Source organism: Rhinopithecus roxellana, chromosome 2 (assembly GCF_007565055.1).
Source record: "Rhinopithecus roxellana isolate Shanxi Qingling chromosome 2, ASM756505v1, whole genome shotgun sequence".
In the NCBI taxonomy this organism is placed as follows: domain Eukaryota; kingdom Metazoa; phylum Chordata; class Mammalia; order Primates; family Cercopithecidae; genus Rhinopithecus; species Rhinopithecus roxellana.
In genome coordinates, this window is record NC_044550.1 from 131,984,588 (window position 1) to 131,999,089 (window position 14,502).

Genomic DNA, 14,502 nt, shown 5'->3' on the forward strand with positions numbered 1-14,502 from the left:
GAGCCCTGGCCGGCAGCCTCTGGTGACTGCTCATTGCCGGCTCCTTGTCCGCCTGGACCTGCCGTCTGATCCCTATCAGGGTGGAATGAGGCTCGGTTCCGGGGCCTCCTCATCAGGCTGTTTGCCAGCTCTGTCCACACCCACGGGCCAAAGGGCTAGGAAAGGTGGATGGGAGAGACACTCTAAACCTCAGAAGAGTCATTCAGTCTGCTTCCGCGGGATATAAGTCAATCTGGGACGAGCCCTCAGGATTCGGTGTGAGCGATCAGACATTAGGCAGTTTGCACAGTGGCAGGTTCTGAGGGCAAGGCTCCCCCAAAGCAGCTCAGAGGGTCTCTGTGATGGGGGAGGTGGGGGATGGTGGCAGGGACCAGGGCAGGCACTGTGGGAAGAAGGGGAGGAGGCTTTGCCTGTGCATCTGCAAGGAGAGGGCGTGAGGCCACACAGTACACACCGCTTCCTCTACAGGGCTGGGACATCCTGCTTCCCTATTGACCAACTTCACTCATTCATTCATTCTTTTACTCATCCCTTGTACATTTCACTCATTCCCTCCCTCACTCATTCATTCTGCCACTTCCTCACTCACTCATTCCTCCCCTCACTCATCCGTGCACTGATTTGTGCATTCACTCATCCAGCCCTCGTTCCTCCCTGCTCTGGCCACACAGGCCTCCGTGCTTACTGAGCTGCCCCCACTGCCCTGTGCCACTGGCCCAGCTCCCAGGGTGTCTACTTCAGGCTCAGCTTGTGAGGCCTCCTGAGCCCCTGGTTCCCACTGCCCCGAGCCCTGCTCTCTGCCTGCCGTGCGTCTGCTCCTTGCACACACACCTGCTGCCTCCCAGCATCTCCTCCACTGGGTTCTGTGTCTGCTTTACTGCGCAGCCCCTCAGGAAGACCAACACATTGCAGGAACCCAGTAGCATGGGTGGCAGCATCAAGGGACAAAGACCCACAGCTGTGCACCTTCTTGGTGCCTACAGCTCCAGCAGATGTGGAGTCACTCTCCCCAGGGCACACAGGCAGCTGGGAGATGTGACTGAGGTCAGCCTGACCCCAGGACACTCCAGTTTCTGTGGCCCAGGCTGCAGAATCAAGCCTGGTTTGGGCCCCAGTAGCCGGCCGGTGTGCCGGGGGACACCGGGAGGCGGAGAGGGGCGAGGGGTCTCCACCAACCTCAGGAAGAGCTCTATGTGGACCACGGCCGGTGCGATCTTCTCCACCACGTCGGCGATGAAGTTGAATTTGTAGCGCGGGCTGCTCAGCTGGCGGAGACCTGCGCTGGCGGGAAGGGCCAGGTGTGTCAGTGAGACCCTGATACTACCAGCTCCCAGAGGCCTATGCCCAGGGGGCAGGAGGAGGAGGCTCTTCCTGAGACCCCTGTCCCGGTTCCCAGCCAGCCTCAGCCCACACTGAGCCCATTGGGGACCCCTACCCCACAGCAGTGCAGTGACACCAGGCATTTGGGAAGGGGACTCGCCCACCCCGAGAATGGTTAAAAAGGCTTCCATGTTCTGGGCTTCCTCATCCCTCTCACTGGACCCTGCCAGGCTGGCCAGGAGGTTCATAGAGAGGTTAGGACATTGCCCTGGGCCACATGGGAGTGAGGCTGGGGCCGGATCTCGGGTCAGTCCCCCTGGGCCTTGTCTGTTCCCTCATGCTGCGGCAATACCCTTACAGGAGAGAACTGGCCCTCTCCTCATGGGCTCCCGCTGGTCCCTCCGAGCCCCGGAGCTACAGCAGTGTCCAGGCGGGGGTGTAGTGGAAGACCCCTGGGTGACCTTTATGAGCTACCCGGGCCCGGACACAGTGTGGCCCCTCTGGGCCAAAAGGGCTGCCAATTTCTGAGTCCACAGGGCCATACATCTGTGTCTAACTTGGCCACACCCCAGCCCGACTGGCCAGATGGTTCACGAACTTCTCTGGGCCCTTCCCGGGCTCAGATTCCTGCTGTCGTCAGTAGTGGGGGCTGTGGCTGCCAGGACCACAGGCCTGAGGCATGCGGTGGCACGGGGCCCACAGACCTCAGGGTTCCCTGCATGGGCCTGCGCCAGGATCGCTCTGGTTCCCACCATCTGGAACGCACACTGCTCAGCCTCGCTTGTGGTTCCCGGGCCCCGGAATGAGCACAGGGCTGGAGGCTGCACACACTAGGAGTTCGGCTGGGCCTGTCTGCTTTCTAGCTGTGTGGCCTCAGACAAATCACTTATATTTTCTGGGCCTCAACTCCTCATCTGGAAAATGGGACTGAAGATGCCCTCCTACCACATCTGTGGGAACTGAGTATGGAGGACTGCAAACTTCGAGTCCCTGCCCGGGAGGCTACCCACCCACCGGGCACCCAGCCATCTTGGCGATGGGGAGCAAAGAGGGCTCAGTCCATAATGTCCAACTTTGCAGCCCACATTCCTCTTGATCTCTGGGAAGTGGCCAAGCATGGGGACTGAGGGAAAATCTGGTTTTCTGGATCGTCCAAAGGCACGAAGGTACCGTGGTGGATGCCACTGTGGGGGCAGGGCCCAGGCTGCAGTCCATGCTGCTAGATGCCACTGTGGGGCCAGGGCCCAGGCCGCGGTCCGCGCTGCTGGATGCCACTGTCGGGGCAGGACCCAGGCCATGGTCCATGCTCCAGGAATCATCACGGGGCAAACGCAATCCCCAGGCACATCCCAATTCATTTCCCCAACTCTCCAGGGGCAGCTGGGGGGAGAAAACTTTGCCTCTATTTTAAAGGTGGGGACACTGAGGCTCCATAAGAAGAACCCCTCTGCCCAAGGACACATGACTGGGAGGGGAGAACCAGGATCTGAATGCAAGCCCCAGAGCTCCTTGCCCTGGGTGCCCCCACCTCTGCCTTGCGGCTCCCCAAGGCCCTGAAGAGCCCTTTAGCCTGAGCTGGGACCTGGGGGGTTGGCTCGAGCTCTGGTGTTGGGTCTCCCAGACTTCCGATGTCTGCCTCTCAACCGGCCCACAGGCACCAGCCACACCAGCCCTCGTCCACTTCAGTCAGCCTGAATCAAAGGCCGCCTGTCTGGGGTGGCTAGAGCCTGGCTGGGAGACGCCGGCCACCGCGAGGCTCCTCATAGATCAAACTACTGTGGCAGAGTGGGGTCTCAGGTTCAGAGGTCACGTTAACAAGCACCCCAGGGGCAGGGCCTTCTGTGGGCCCAGGGCTCTCTGTGCCCACGTTTGCTTCCATGAGGGATGTGCTGCCCTGCTCCACACCTACAAAGCGGGCGGCTGCCTTGGTGAGGTGAAGCTGCCGCGTGGCCCGAGAAAGCAGCCCAGGCCTGTCCGCTCCTCCTGCCTGCCCCTGGGAACTTGAGTTCATTTTCTAGCCCCCAAGTAGAGAGGAAGGATACCAGCCACAAAGCCTGCTGCCTTGGTGAGGTTCGGAGCTGGTTCAGAGCTCTCACAAGATGCCCTCAGACCAACAATTCCCATGACCCGGGGGACCCCAAGGCAACCCCCAGGCCCAGGCCCTCCTCCCTCCACCAGGGAAGACTCAGCGGGTCTGCTGCTCCCCTGCGTGCCCTGGGGCCTGAGGCTGGCACCCCATGTGCCTCACCTGAGGACAAGCACCAGGGCATGGGCACAGCTCCCAGTCGGGACCGTATCACCTCTCTCACCGCGTGGCCTTTGTCGGGCTGCCGACTCAAGTTTCTGCTCATCACCCACTTCTCTACACCTCCACCTGCACGACCTCTCTCTACTCTCCCTACCAAGATGCTCTGGCCGGTCCTGGGCCCGGCCCTAATCCTGCCTCCTCTAGGCAGCCCCCCAGCAGCCCCAGCTGCTGCTCAGCCCCTGCTCACAGCCTTATTCAATCCATGCGTGCAGGGTGCCTTCCGTGTGCTCACCCGTGATGGCTGCTGGAGACACAGTGGTTCAGCTGGGGGCGAGGGTCAAGTCAGCAACTGCCCAGTGACGGCACAGCATCACCAGGGATGAGGCAGAGGGGAGCCCGGCGTGGGCTGGGTGAGTACAGAGGTGCCCTGATCCAGGCCTGGAAGAGCCCACGGGCAGGGGCACAGCACATGGAAAGCCATAGGCTGAGCCCACATTGCCTGTGCAGGCAGCCACGGCAGACGGGGACCTGGGCCCAGTGTGAACACAGCAGAAGGAGGAATGCCAGCGCCTCTCCTCCCACGGGTGATTAGAAAAGGCTGCCTTCCTGTGTGTCTCCATCCTGGACTCAGACACTCCAACACCCAGGGCCAGAAAGTTCTCTGGGCCCCCCCGTCCACCCCCTGCTTGACCTGGCCCAGGTCTCACCACAGGGGGCAGCAGAGCTGGGGCCAAAGCTGAGCCCCTGGACCCCCTCAAGCCCCTGGGCTGCTGGGCTCCTGAACTCTGACCCAGCCTGAAGATCTACACGGCACTGAGGCCTCCACTGGAAGGACTTTCTCCCCAGTGTGGTCTCCCAGAGGTTACTTAAAATAGATGCCACTCGATTTTAGAGGGGACGATTCATTGTTAAACCCTCTGTAAAATATTCGTTAAGTAAAAGCCTTGCAGGAAACATCAAAATTCTACTACATGGTGGTTATTTGGGGTTGGGGTAAAGTTAGAGTGACTTTTTTTCATTTTTCAAAGAGAAAATAAAACAGGGCGGGAGAGCAAGGCCTGAGACAGAAGGGCCGTGGGGCGGGGCTGGGCTGGGAGGTGGCCCACTTCCCACAGAGTCTCCAAAGAGAAGCCTGCATGTGCCCACCCCACACCCCAGGCTCCTGTGGGACAGAGACTGTCTGGTTCGCTTCCACACCCCAGTGGTAACCAACACAAGGTGAGACATTTCAGAAGGAAGGGATGGAGCGGGGAGGAGGGACGGAGAGAGGAGGGGAGGAGGGATGGAGAGAGGAGGGAGGAAGACAGAGAGAAGGGAGAGAAGTTCAAGGGTGCCTTTCTTGATGCTCTCTGAGCCAGCACACAGTAGGTCTGCAAACACCACCCTGAAGAAAGAATGTGAGTCGGCTGATTAACCAAGTCTCCCAGCAGCCTCACAAAAGTAGCAGCACTGGCCCATTTTATGGCCCAGGAGACTGAGGTTGAGAGGCGAAGATCATTCACTGAGGGAGGGCAGGCCTGGCGCTGGCCCAGGTCTGGTGGATTTCAGGGTCTGGGCAACCCCAGAGCCTGGGGCACCCCTGCAGGGCCCCACCAGGTCCTGTCTCTTTAAGCGGACCTCGGTGGGTGGTGGGGTGGGGGCAGGGGCCTCCGTGCTCCAGCTCCTCCTCCCAACACGCAGATGAATCAGCCATGAATCAGGGGAAAGGAGCACGCGGTTCCCACTGCCTCTTTCCACAGGAAAACCGTGGGCCCCATGGCTGGGAAGCAGACTCTGTTTATTTGGGGTTTTTTGACAACCTCCACCCCCACCCCATCCTCGAGCCAAAGTTCTGAAGTCAACAGTCAGTCTCAACCAGATTCAACAGTCAGTCTCAACCAGATTCAGCTGTCAGCCTTTTTTTTCCCCTCAATAAACTGGAATCTAAAGGCCCCAGAAGTTTCAGTCGGGAAAACCCTGACACAAAGCGAAGCAATCAAGGCTCAAGACTAGGTGTCCGGTGTCACCTCCCAGGAGAGGAAGGGGCACAGCAGGGCGCGGGGGAGACAAGCAGGGTGCCGGGGCTCCAGCTCCAACAACAGCCCTGCCTGACGGAGCTCCGAGGAGTCCTGGTGGACTATGGCCGACCCTGAGGGAGGTCCACGTGCTGGCTCTGGACAGTCATAACTGCCATGGAGCAGATGGCGACACTGAGGCCCAGATACCCCGCCAGGTTACCTTGTGCTGCTGCATGGTATGTGCACTGCGTAACTCCAGGCCCTTATTGACAAATATCAGAGTGGCCAGCTTCCCTGCAGTTGTGCAGTGCACAACCTGCCCAACTGTATGCATCAGTCCCTCTTGCACATAATGTGCAGAGCTGGGACCGACACTCAGTTCTGTTCCTCCATCTCTAAGGTCCCTGCCTCTTCTTTTATTGCCCTGTGCAATTAGCAGACCCCTCTGTCACCCAGTGGTCAGCTGTGAGCTGGGGATAGACAAGCCATAAGTGGATAGCCATGGGTCCCAGGCTGTGACCATCTGTCCATAACAGTGGCCATGGTCTACAGACCAGAAAGCAACATCTTAGCAGGCCATTCAAGGCCTGGGGTGTCCTGGTCCCCTTGACATCTGTAGCCTCACGTGCTGCCACTCTCCCCTATGGACCTCGGCTCTAGTTCCTGCACACACAGCCTCCTGTCACTGTGCCTTTGCACATGTGGTTCTCTCTGCCAGGAATATGCCCTTCCTGTCATTCCTCAGGGCCCAGGCCAGCAGCACCTCCTCTGGGGAGCCTGCCCTGACTCTGCAGGTGCGGTGATCTACCTCTCCTTCTGGGCCCAACAGCACCTCGTACCCTTCCCAAAGCTGGTCCCTTGGGAGTGTGCCTGTGGCCTGCACCCCTGCACCTGGGCTGGACCTGGCCCGCAGCAGTGGGCAGGAAGCGAATGAGGGAGCGAATGAATGCTCTTCAGAGACAGAGGAGCCATTCCAGGGGCCCGCTCGACAGCCCCCAGCCCCGCCCACCACAAGGGGCTGCCTCCTGGGTCTAATTAGTTCCCAGGACAGCTTCCTGTGTTTTTTCTCCTCTGGAAAATTTGCCTGTCCCCTACTGAACTGTGCGCCCCCCCGCCCAGCCATGTCCCCAAGTGAACTGTGCCCCCCACAAGCCTCAGGTCCAGCTGTGGCTCCCTGTGGCGTGGATGCTGCTGTCTGCCACCCTCAAGCCCAGGGACGTGTCCATGTGGAACGCAGGAGGGACGAGGGCTGCAGTCCAGGCCCAGAGCAACCCACTGCCTCCCCCTCCACGGGCCACACCTCGCAGGCGGGACGCGATTTGGGCACGGGACATCAGGCTGGGCTCCGAAGTTTGTGATCTCATTGAATTCTTGCAGCAATTCTGCAAGACAGGAACTGAGTCCATTTTACAGGCAAGGAAACAAGGCTTAGAGAGGTCATGGGACCTGCCCAAGGTGCACAGCCAGGCCCTGCCCTTGGCGCTTCCCCTGCTCCATGCTGGCCCTTGGCAAATGTGACAGCCTGTCCAGCCCCAGGGGAGCTCAACCTAGACCCGTCCTCAATGTGGGGCCAGCCTGGCTCCTCTGGCTGTGACACTCCACACCCAGCTGGGCCGCGGCCAGCCCCTCGGAGGAGGAGGAGGCGTTGCTGCCAGCCTGCCTGTGATTTACCAAGAAGGCTGGTCCTTGTGCACAGTGCCATGGGTCAGGCAGGCCTCTGAGCATCCATGCCACTGAAGGCAAGGAAGACAGCCCCTGGCCCTCCTCTTACAGGAAGCCCTCCCTGCCTTGACCGGGGCCAATGAAACTCCCTCCGGCAGGGCCAGCACATGACAGCACCTCCACAAACACCGCCTTCCAGCTCCTTCCCTTCCTCGACCTCTCTCCTTCACTCTCACAAACTCCACTTCTGTAAGACGCGTCCACCTGCCATCCTTCCTTCACATCACCTTCTATGAGCCTGGCACTGTGCAAAGCACACTCAGTCCATCATCTTGTTTGTCCAGTGACCAGTGAGGAGGGCGCCACTGTTATCCATTTCACAGATGAAGAAACTGAGGTACAAAGAGCTTCAGAGACTTCTGGGGTAGAGCTGGGACTCCGCCCTGAGCAGCCAGACATGAGGGACAGAACTGGGTCCCAGACCTGGCGCTCTGCCCGTTGTGTGCTGGAGCAGGGTAATGCACACAGGTGGGCAGGCTATACACTGCACAATTCCAGGAGTCACCTGCTGCCCCTGCACTAGACATGGCTTTCAGCTTGGGGAACATATGGACGTGTCCTCGCCATGTCTTGGCTGCATAAAGGACAGGGGTCTGTGATTTTAAACCCTGTCTCATCCACTAGTCCACAAACACCCTCGTCAAAACTAAGTAAGGCCTCACTTCCCCAAGGTACTAGGGGCCTGCCTGGTATTCAGAGCATTGGTTGGGGAACCAGGGGACCTGGGCTCAGGGCAGATCCATCCATCCCTACCTGAGTGACCGAGGGCAGCTTCCTATAGCTCCCTGAACGCTTTCTCATACAGAACCAGGATATCAATACCCCAGTGATGTGTTGAAGGCTTTGTGGGCCTGGAACACAGCCCAGGGTCACACGCTTGATCCTTGTAAAACCTGGTGACCTCCCTCCCTCAAAGCAAGCCTGGGTGGAAGGCATTCAGACCACCTGGCAGGCCCTGGTGAGCCTGTGGGAGGCACAGGCCCCCTTGTACCTGCCTCTCTACAACTAGATGCCACCGCCTCCAGAAAGCCCTCCTGATCTAGCCCTCTGTTCATTCTGAAGGTGGTTTCGTCCTCTTCTGGGCTCCATGCATTGCCATTGGTCCCTCACAATGCAGGATGGGGGTTTCACAGGGATCTGTGGCTGTGGTGATGTGGGCAGGAGGCAGTGGTTGGGGGCACCAAGCCTGCGAACCCGCCAGGAGACTATGCTTAGTCCTGAGGCCGTGGGAGTCACGGCCCAGCTTTCAGCAGGGAAGGTCCAGGTCTCGCCAAGTCCCCTCAGGCCGCTGTGTGGGGCTTCATGGGAGGGCAGTGGCCTGCTGGGGGAAGACTGCAGGCTGGCAGATGGGGTGAGGGTGCATTTGCTAGGCCAAGCCCTGGCAGGAAGGGCAGCTGCACAGCGCCCTGGTCTCAGCTCCAGTCCGGCTGGACTCCTGGCTCCTGGCGGCCTTGGCGAAGGCTCTTGGCCAAGCAGCTCTGCCAGCAGTTCCAAGTCCTCCAGTGCGGCCAGATGCTGTGGCTCGGCCCTGCCGCCCCAGCGGGAGTGGGCGGGGCAGGAGGGGAGGTGTCATCTTGCCTGAGTGGTCCCAGATGCTGAACTCCAACACATGTGCAGCCCCAGGAAGCTGCTAAGAGGATTACAAGTCAAAAGTCAACCCAAGTTCTTCAATAAATATAACCGGGAGATGCCGTCAGAACCTGCTTGGGGTTGCACAATAAAAACCAATGATTAAATGCCACCTTGTAAACTGCCCCGGGGCTGTACATTCTGAGCGCAAGGCGGGCTGCAAGGCCTGTTTGTCTGCAGCCAGAGGAGAGGCTGCATGGCCTCAGAGCTCTGGTTTTGCGCAAAGGGAAACCCTTCTCCACACAGGCCCTCAGAAATGCATTTATCCCCGCTTTTACCACCCCGTGGATGGACATTTATCCGCTCTGTGCAACTGAGCTGCCTTAATGTGGACCTGAGAAGATGCAAGGGTTCTCTTGAGAAGTGGTGATCCTTCGTCACTGAAGGTACACAAGAAGGACCCGGAAGGTTATAGGAGATTCACACATCACATGGGCCCTTGTCTCATTTCATGTCATCTGTAGAGGCCACACACTGGCCCAGGCCCCTGCCCTGCGAGGCTCCGAGCCTGGAGGAGATGGAGATCATGCAGAGAAGCTGACCGACGGTCACAGCTGTGTGCAGGGCCCACCGGAGACCCTGGGTGTGTTCACCAGGCAATGAAGGATGACCTGGGCACAGTGGCCAGGGCAGGTGGCTCAGGGGTGGTGAGACATCCAGGAGAGCCCACCACACAAAGGCGAGGGAAGGAAACTCCAGGTAGTGGGCACTGTGCGTGCAAAGGCCCCAAGGTAGGAAAGAGACCAGTGAGGCTGGAGCACAGGGGATCAGGAGACAGTGGGAGACGGCACCGAGGGTGGTGTGGGCCAGGTGGCAGGCGCAAGGCCCTGTGAGTCAAGGTAAGTGTTGGAGTGCCTTGCGGGGAAGCCTGCAGATGACGGGCAGGACAGATTGACCAAGGTGATCCTGGCTGCTGTGTGAGAAGTGATGGAAAGGAGGATGGTGGGGGGAAGTCAGAGCACCCCAGGAGACATTTTGTGGGTGAGCTGAGAGGACTCCTGGGGCACAGGACAATGAGGGGCAGAGGGGAGTGAGGGGCGGAGGGGAGGGAGGGGTGGAGGGGAGGGAGGGGCGGAGGGGAGGGAGGGGCGGAGGGCAATGAGGAGCAGAGGGGAATGAGGGGTGGAGGGACGGAGGGGATCAAGGCTCCCCACTGAACATCCTGGTGCTCCTCTCAGTGCAGCTGGGAAGAGTGGAGCCCAAGGCTGCTCCATAGTCATCTCCACACAGCTCTAGCTCAGGAGAGACCTGAGGGCTGGAGATAGGACCCGAAGGCCCAGCCCTGGGGAGGACTTAATGGCAGCTGAGCTCACAGGGAGGGGGGCGGTGAGAAGGGACCAAGGAGACCCTCCTGCCTACAGAGGCTGAGAGAAGGTGGAGGAGCTGACACGGGGAGGGGAGAGGAGAGCACAAGGAACCTCAGCCCACAGGAGGCTACCCTCACCAGGCAGGACTTCCTCCCAGAAATGCCCGGCAGCGCCTGGCACACCACTAAGTGTGGCCGGCACCCAGCAACTTCTGCCCAGGAGGGCGGAAGCCTGGCTACGCTGCTGGAATACTCCATGGAGGCTGAGCCTGATGGAGCCGGGGGCCCAGGCCTGCCCCGACTCCCAGGCTCAGGGTCCTGCCACCCCCTGCAGACGAAAAGCCCCACAGAGCATAGCCTTCAAAGCCAGCTAGACCCAGAGCAGGCCCAGCCGGGTCACTTCCTGACCATGTGACCTCAGAGCAGTCCCTCACCCTCCTTGGCCTCCGGCAACACATCTGCACTGCCTGGGAAAGGACCAGGCTTGCCGTGGGAAATGAGACAGGACTGGGGAGAGGCCGGGCACCTCAGGCCTCCACAGGGAGTGGACTTTGCGTGTCACCCTGCCGAAAGCTGGGCATCCAAGGTCCCCGTGCACCGGGCTACAAAGGCAGGGCTGCACAACGTCCACAGTGTGAACGGCGCCCTGGAGATGGCCAGCAGCCTCCCGCCTGCACTCTCTGCCTCCCCTCCCCATTGGGCCCCAGTTCCCCACCCCCTCCCTGGCTCCATGGGCTCTGGTGGTGACAGGGCTGTCAGGTTCTGTGCAGGTCTCTGCCTTGCCCATGCCCTCTCCGTCCTCCCCATTCTTCCCCGGGCAGCTCCCACTCCTCTTCCCCAGCTTGGCACAGAAGCGCCTCCTCTGGAGAGCCTCTCCTCACCTTGCCGGGTGAGACAGATTCGGGTTGGTCACCACAGTGATAACAACATGCGAAATAGCGCGGTCTGGGGTCTCCCATCAGGCAAGGGGCGTGTGCCTTCGTGCCTGGCATGGCAGCAGCTCTCCTGCAGGTGCTGCTGTCACCCCCGCTTCTCATCTGGGGAAACTCAGGGTGAGTAAGTGGTCCTAGGTCACCTCATCGGTAAGAGGTGCGCTGGGACCGCAGATCCCAGAGCACTGAGGCCTCAGCCCGTGACCCCACGCTTGTGGACGTCTCCTGGCCTTCTGAGCTCCCCATGCACCTGTCTGTGAGGATCAGACTATTTTCCTCCTCGCACCCTCCCTCTGTCCCCTTGATGGTCTGTGAGGCTTGAGGGCACCAACAGGGTCTGCTACATGGCTGTGCCCTGTCACCAGCCTGGGTCCAGCCAGGCACACAGAGAAGGCGCCTCACGACATGGACTCCAGGAGTCAGTGAATGTCTTGGAGCACCCAGGCTGCCTCCAGCTCCCTGCCAGCCCTGAGCCCTGCAGCCCTATTCTCATAGTGCCTTCCACGGTGGGGAGCAGGATGGGGAGGTGGCCCCCATTCACACAGCTGGGCTGCAATGGGCAGGCCCAGGAAAGGCACCCCAGCACCAAGCCCCAATCTGATGAGCCACCGTGACGGTGCAGCAGGTGTTGAGTCAATGACAACGTCTCTGAGATCCCGCAGCCCCACAATCGCACCCCTCAGCTTCCTGGGCAGTCTCAACACAAGCCAGACCTCATCACCCTCACCCCCATGATGGTTTGAACGTGTTCCCTCCAAAATAGAGGTGTTGCCAATGTGATGGTATGAAAAGGTGGGGAGTTAGGAGGTGATGAGGTCACGAGGGTTCCTCCTTTCCAGCATGGGCTGAAGCTCCATATGAGAGAGGCTACAGGCAGCGTTCCGCTTTGTCCCTGCCTGCACTTCTGCTGTGTGAAGACACAGCTTCCTCCCTTCTGCAGAGTGCAGCCCTCACCAGACAACCGAGCCTGCTGGCACCTTGGTCCTGAACTTCCCAGCCTCCAGAGCTGTGAGAAATACATCTCTGTCCTATATAAACTGTCCAGTCTCAGGTGTGTTGTACCAGCACAAGACGGACCAGGACTCCCTGCCAAACCCTGCGGTGACTCTTCCACGTAATCCTAGCTAATCCCGAGTGATGCTTCCCACACGGGGCTCCCAGGAACCCCAGTGTGCTGGGAGGAGGACATGTGTGTTCTGCCAGAAAAGAAGAGCTCTCTGTTGAAATTCTCCGGGGAACTCCTGGGTTTTATCAGTTGAGAACACGGCAGGTTTTCTCAGAACCTCTGATAGATTGGGCCTGTGAGTCCCCACTACAGGAATAGAGCGCTCAGTTTCCCAACCTTTTTAGACCATGAAAACACTTGGAATTGTGTTCAGAGGACCACAGAAAAATTAGGAAGCCCTCTGCAGGCTTCCCAGGTGCGCTGGCAGTTGGTGCTCCCCATGGTGCTCCTGAGGCTCCACCAAGCCTGTTCTGGCGGCTACTGCATCTCTCCCTGCCACCTGCAAGCTGATGGTACGCAGGGCCCTGACTCCTAACCATGAACCTGGGGCCCAGTGCTGGTCTTCAGTGAGCCCCTGTCCGGCCGCAGCAGAGCCTGCCTTCCTAAGAGGCACCCCAAACAGGGAAAAAGGTACAGCAGGTTTTCCAGCATTTTCCTCCACACACAGAGTCAACCTGCACAGTGAGATGCAACTCAGAGCCGACTGCCTCAGGGGAGGCTGTTCTAGGGTCTGACCCCGACCTTCTCTCCCCCAGGCAGCCTCTCCCTGGGGTGCCCTAAGCAGTTCAGGGACCTGCAGCCTGACCCTTCCCACACAGTCCTGTGGAGACGCGCCCTCAACCACAGTCGCAAGGAAAGGAGGCATCACCCAAGTGGGCACCAGGGCTGGAGATTTAGGGCAGAAAAGAGTGTCCTTCATCCAACATCCAGACAGAGCAGGGGTCCGAGGACCAGGCGAACGGGCACGAGACATCAGTTCTGAAGAGACCAGAGCTGGAAACAGTCCTAGATGAGGCCCCTCAGGTGGCCGGGAGACCACCGGGTTCCCTTTTGACTAATTCTGTGACCTTGGGGACAGCGGTTTACCTTTCTGGGCCTCAGTTTCTTCATCTGAAAGACCAGAGGGCTGGTGGGATGATTGCTGAAGGGCCACCCGGTGGTGCCCAGGGAAAGACGACCTCGAGCTCGGCCCTAACTCCCAACCTTAGTTTCCCCAAGAGAAAGAAGCTTCACTTCCTCCCTGGCCCCAGAGCGCTTACCCAACGGGCAGGCGCCCTTCTGCAGCTGGCGCACTGGCGTCCCGGAGAGCTGCAGCGCGCGGCGGCTGGCCGCCTGCAGCGCGCACACGTTGGCATAGGTGTGCCCGTCGGTGCCACACACGGCGTGCGTCCAGCGGCAGCGGCACAGGCCGCGCACGCACTCCAGGCTCTCCCCACAAGGCGAGTCCAGGGGGCTGCCGCAGGGCTCGCCCTCGCTGGCGGCGCACACCAGGCAGCAGTTGCAGAGGTCGGGCACGTAGCCGCCGGGGCAGCGGGGGCTGGGACACCGCGACACGTCGCAGCGCGCGGGACACGGCGCCGCGGGGGGCTCCCGGGCCAGCGCCAAAGCGGCCAACGCGGCCAGGAGCAGCGCTCGCGCCTGCATGGCGGCCAGGCCGGCGGCGGGTGGCAGCGCGGGAGACCGGGCGGGGGCCGGCGGGGACAACGAGGCCGCTGCGGGGCCGGGCGCCTACGGATGGGACTGGGGTGGGCGCGCGGTCACATGCGCCTGTGGCTCAGGCTAGGGGGCAGTCGGGACAGCAGGGGCATCCCCGGGGCGCGGGGAGAGCAGGGACTTCGGCTCCCTCCAGCCTGACGGTCCGCGGGCAGCGGGCCCGCGCCTTTAAAGGCGACCGCCCAGCCCGCCCTCGCTGGAAGGGGCGGCCCGGCCTCTCCGCCAGCCCCGCCCAGGCCCCGACAGGGCCCCGCCTGGCCTTCCGGGCCTGGACCCACCCAGCAGGCCTTGGGACTCTGGTCTGCCTGGTCGGGAAAACCCGAGGCTACAGACACGCAGGGGTCCTTTCTGGTGGAGACTCCCAGGCCCAGCCTATCCCAGTAAACCTTGGGGGATGCGTTTTCCCCGCTCTTGAGGGGTCTGTCCGGGTCCAGTCTCCTCTGTGCCTCAGTTTCCTCCTCCAGGAAAGGGGAATTGACAGCTTTTCTCAAGCTCATAGGGTGGTTGGAAGAATCACAGAAGCCAGGGCTGAGCAGCGTTCCCAAGTCCTGGCTGTCCAGGGAACAGGAAACTGTTTCCATTCTCATTGCTCCCGCATTCTCTGCAGGGACCCCTCAGACCTAGGTCCC

The 14,502-nt window shown here is 60.5% G+C and overlaps 1 protein-coding gene across 3 annotated transcripts in view; it reads right to left on the reverse strand.

Annotated features, from left to right (window-relative positions):
• Positions 1 to 14,056, reverse strand: part of HTRA3 (HtrA serine peptidase 3) — a 38,597-nt gene extending 24,541 nt beyond the window's left edge. For all 3 annotated transcript variants that reach the window (XR_004055696.1, XM_010384418.2, XM_010384419.2), the window contains exons 1-2: positions 13,420 to 14,056; positions 1,177 to 1,276 (exon numbers count right to left, since the gene is read on the reverse strand). Coding sequence is in view for 2 of the 3 variants with exons in the window: in XM_010384418.2 (XP_010382720.1) it covers positions 1,177 to 1,276; positions 13,420 to 13,804 (485 nt within the window). In the remaining variant the exon portion in view is untranslated. The remainder of the gene's footprint in view (positions 1 to 1,176; positions 1,277 to 13,419) is intronic.
• Positions 14,057 to 14,502: the final 446 nt, after the last annotated feature.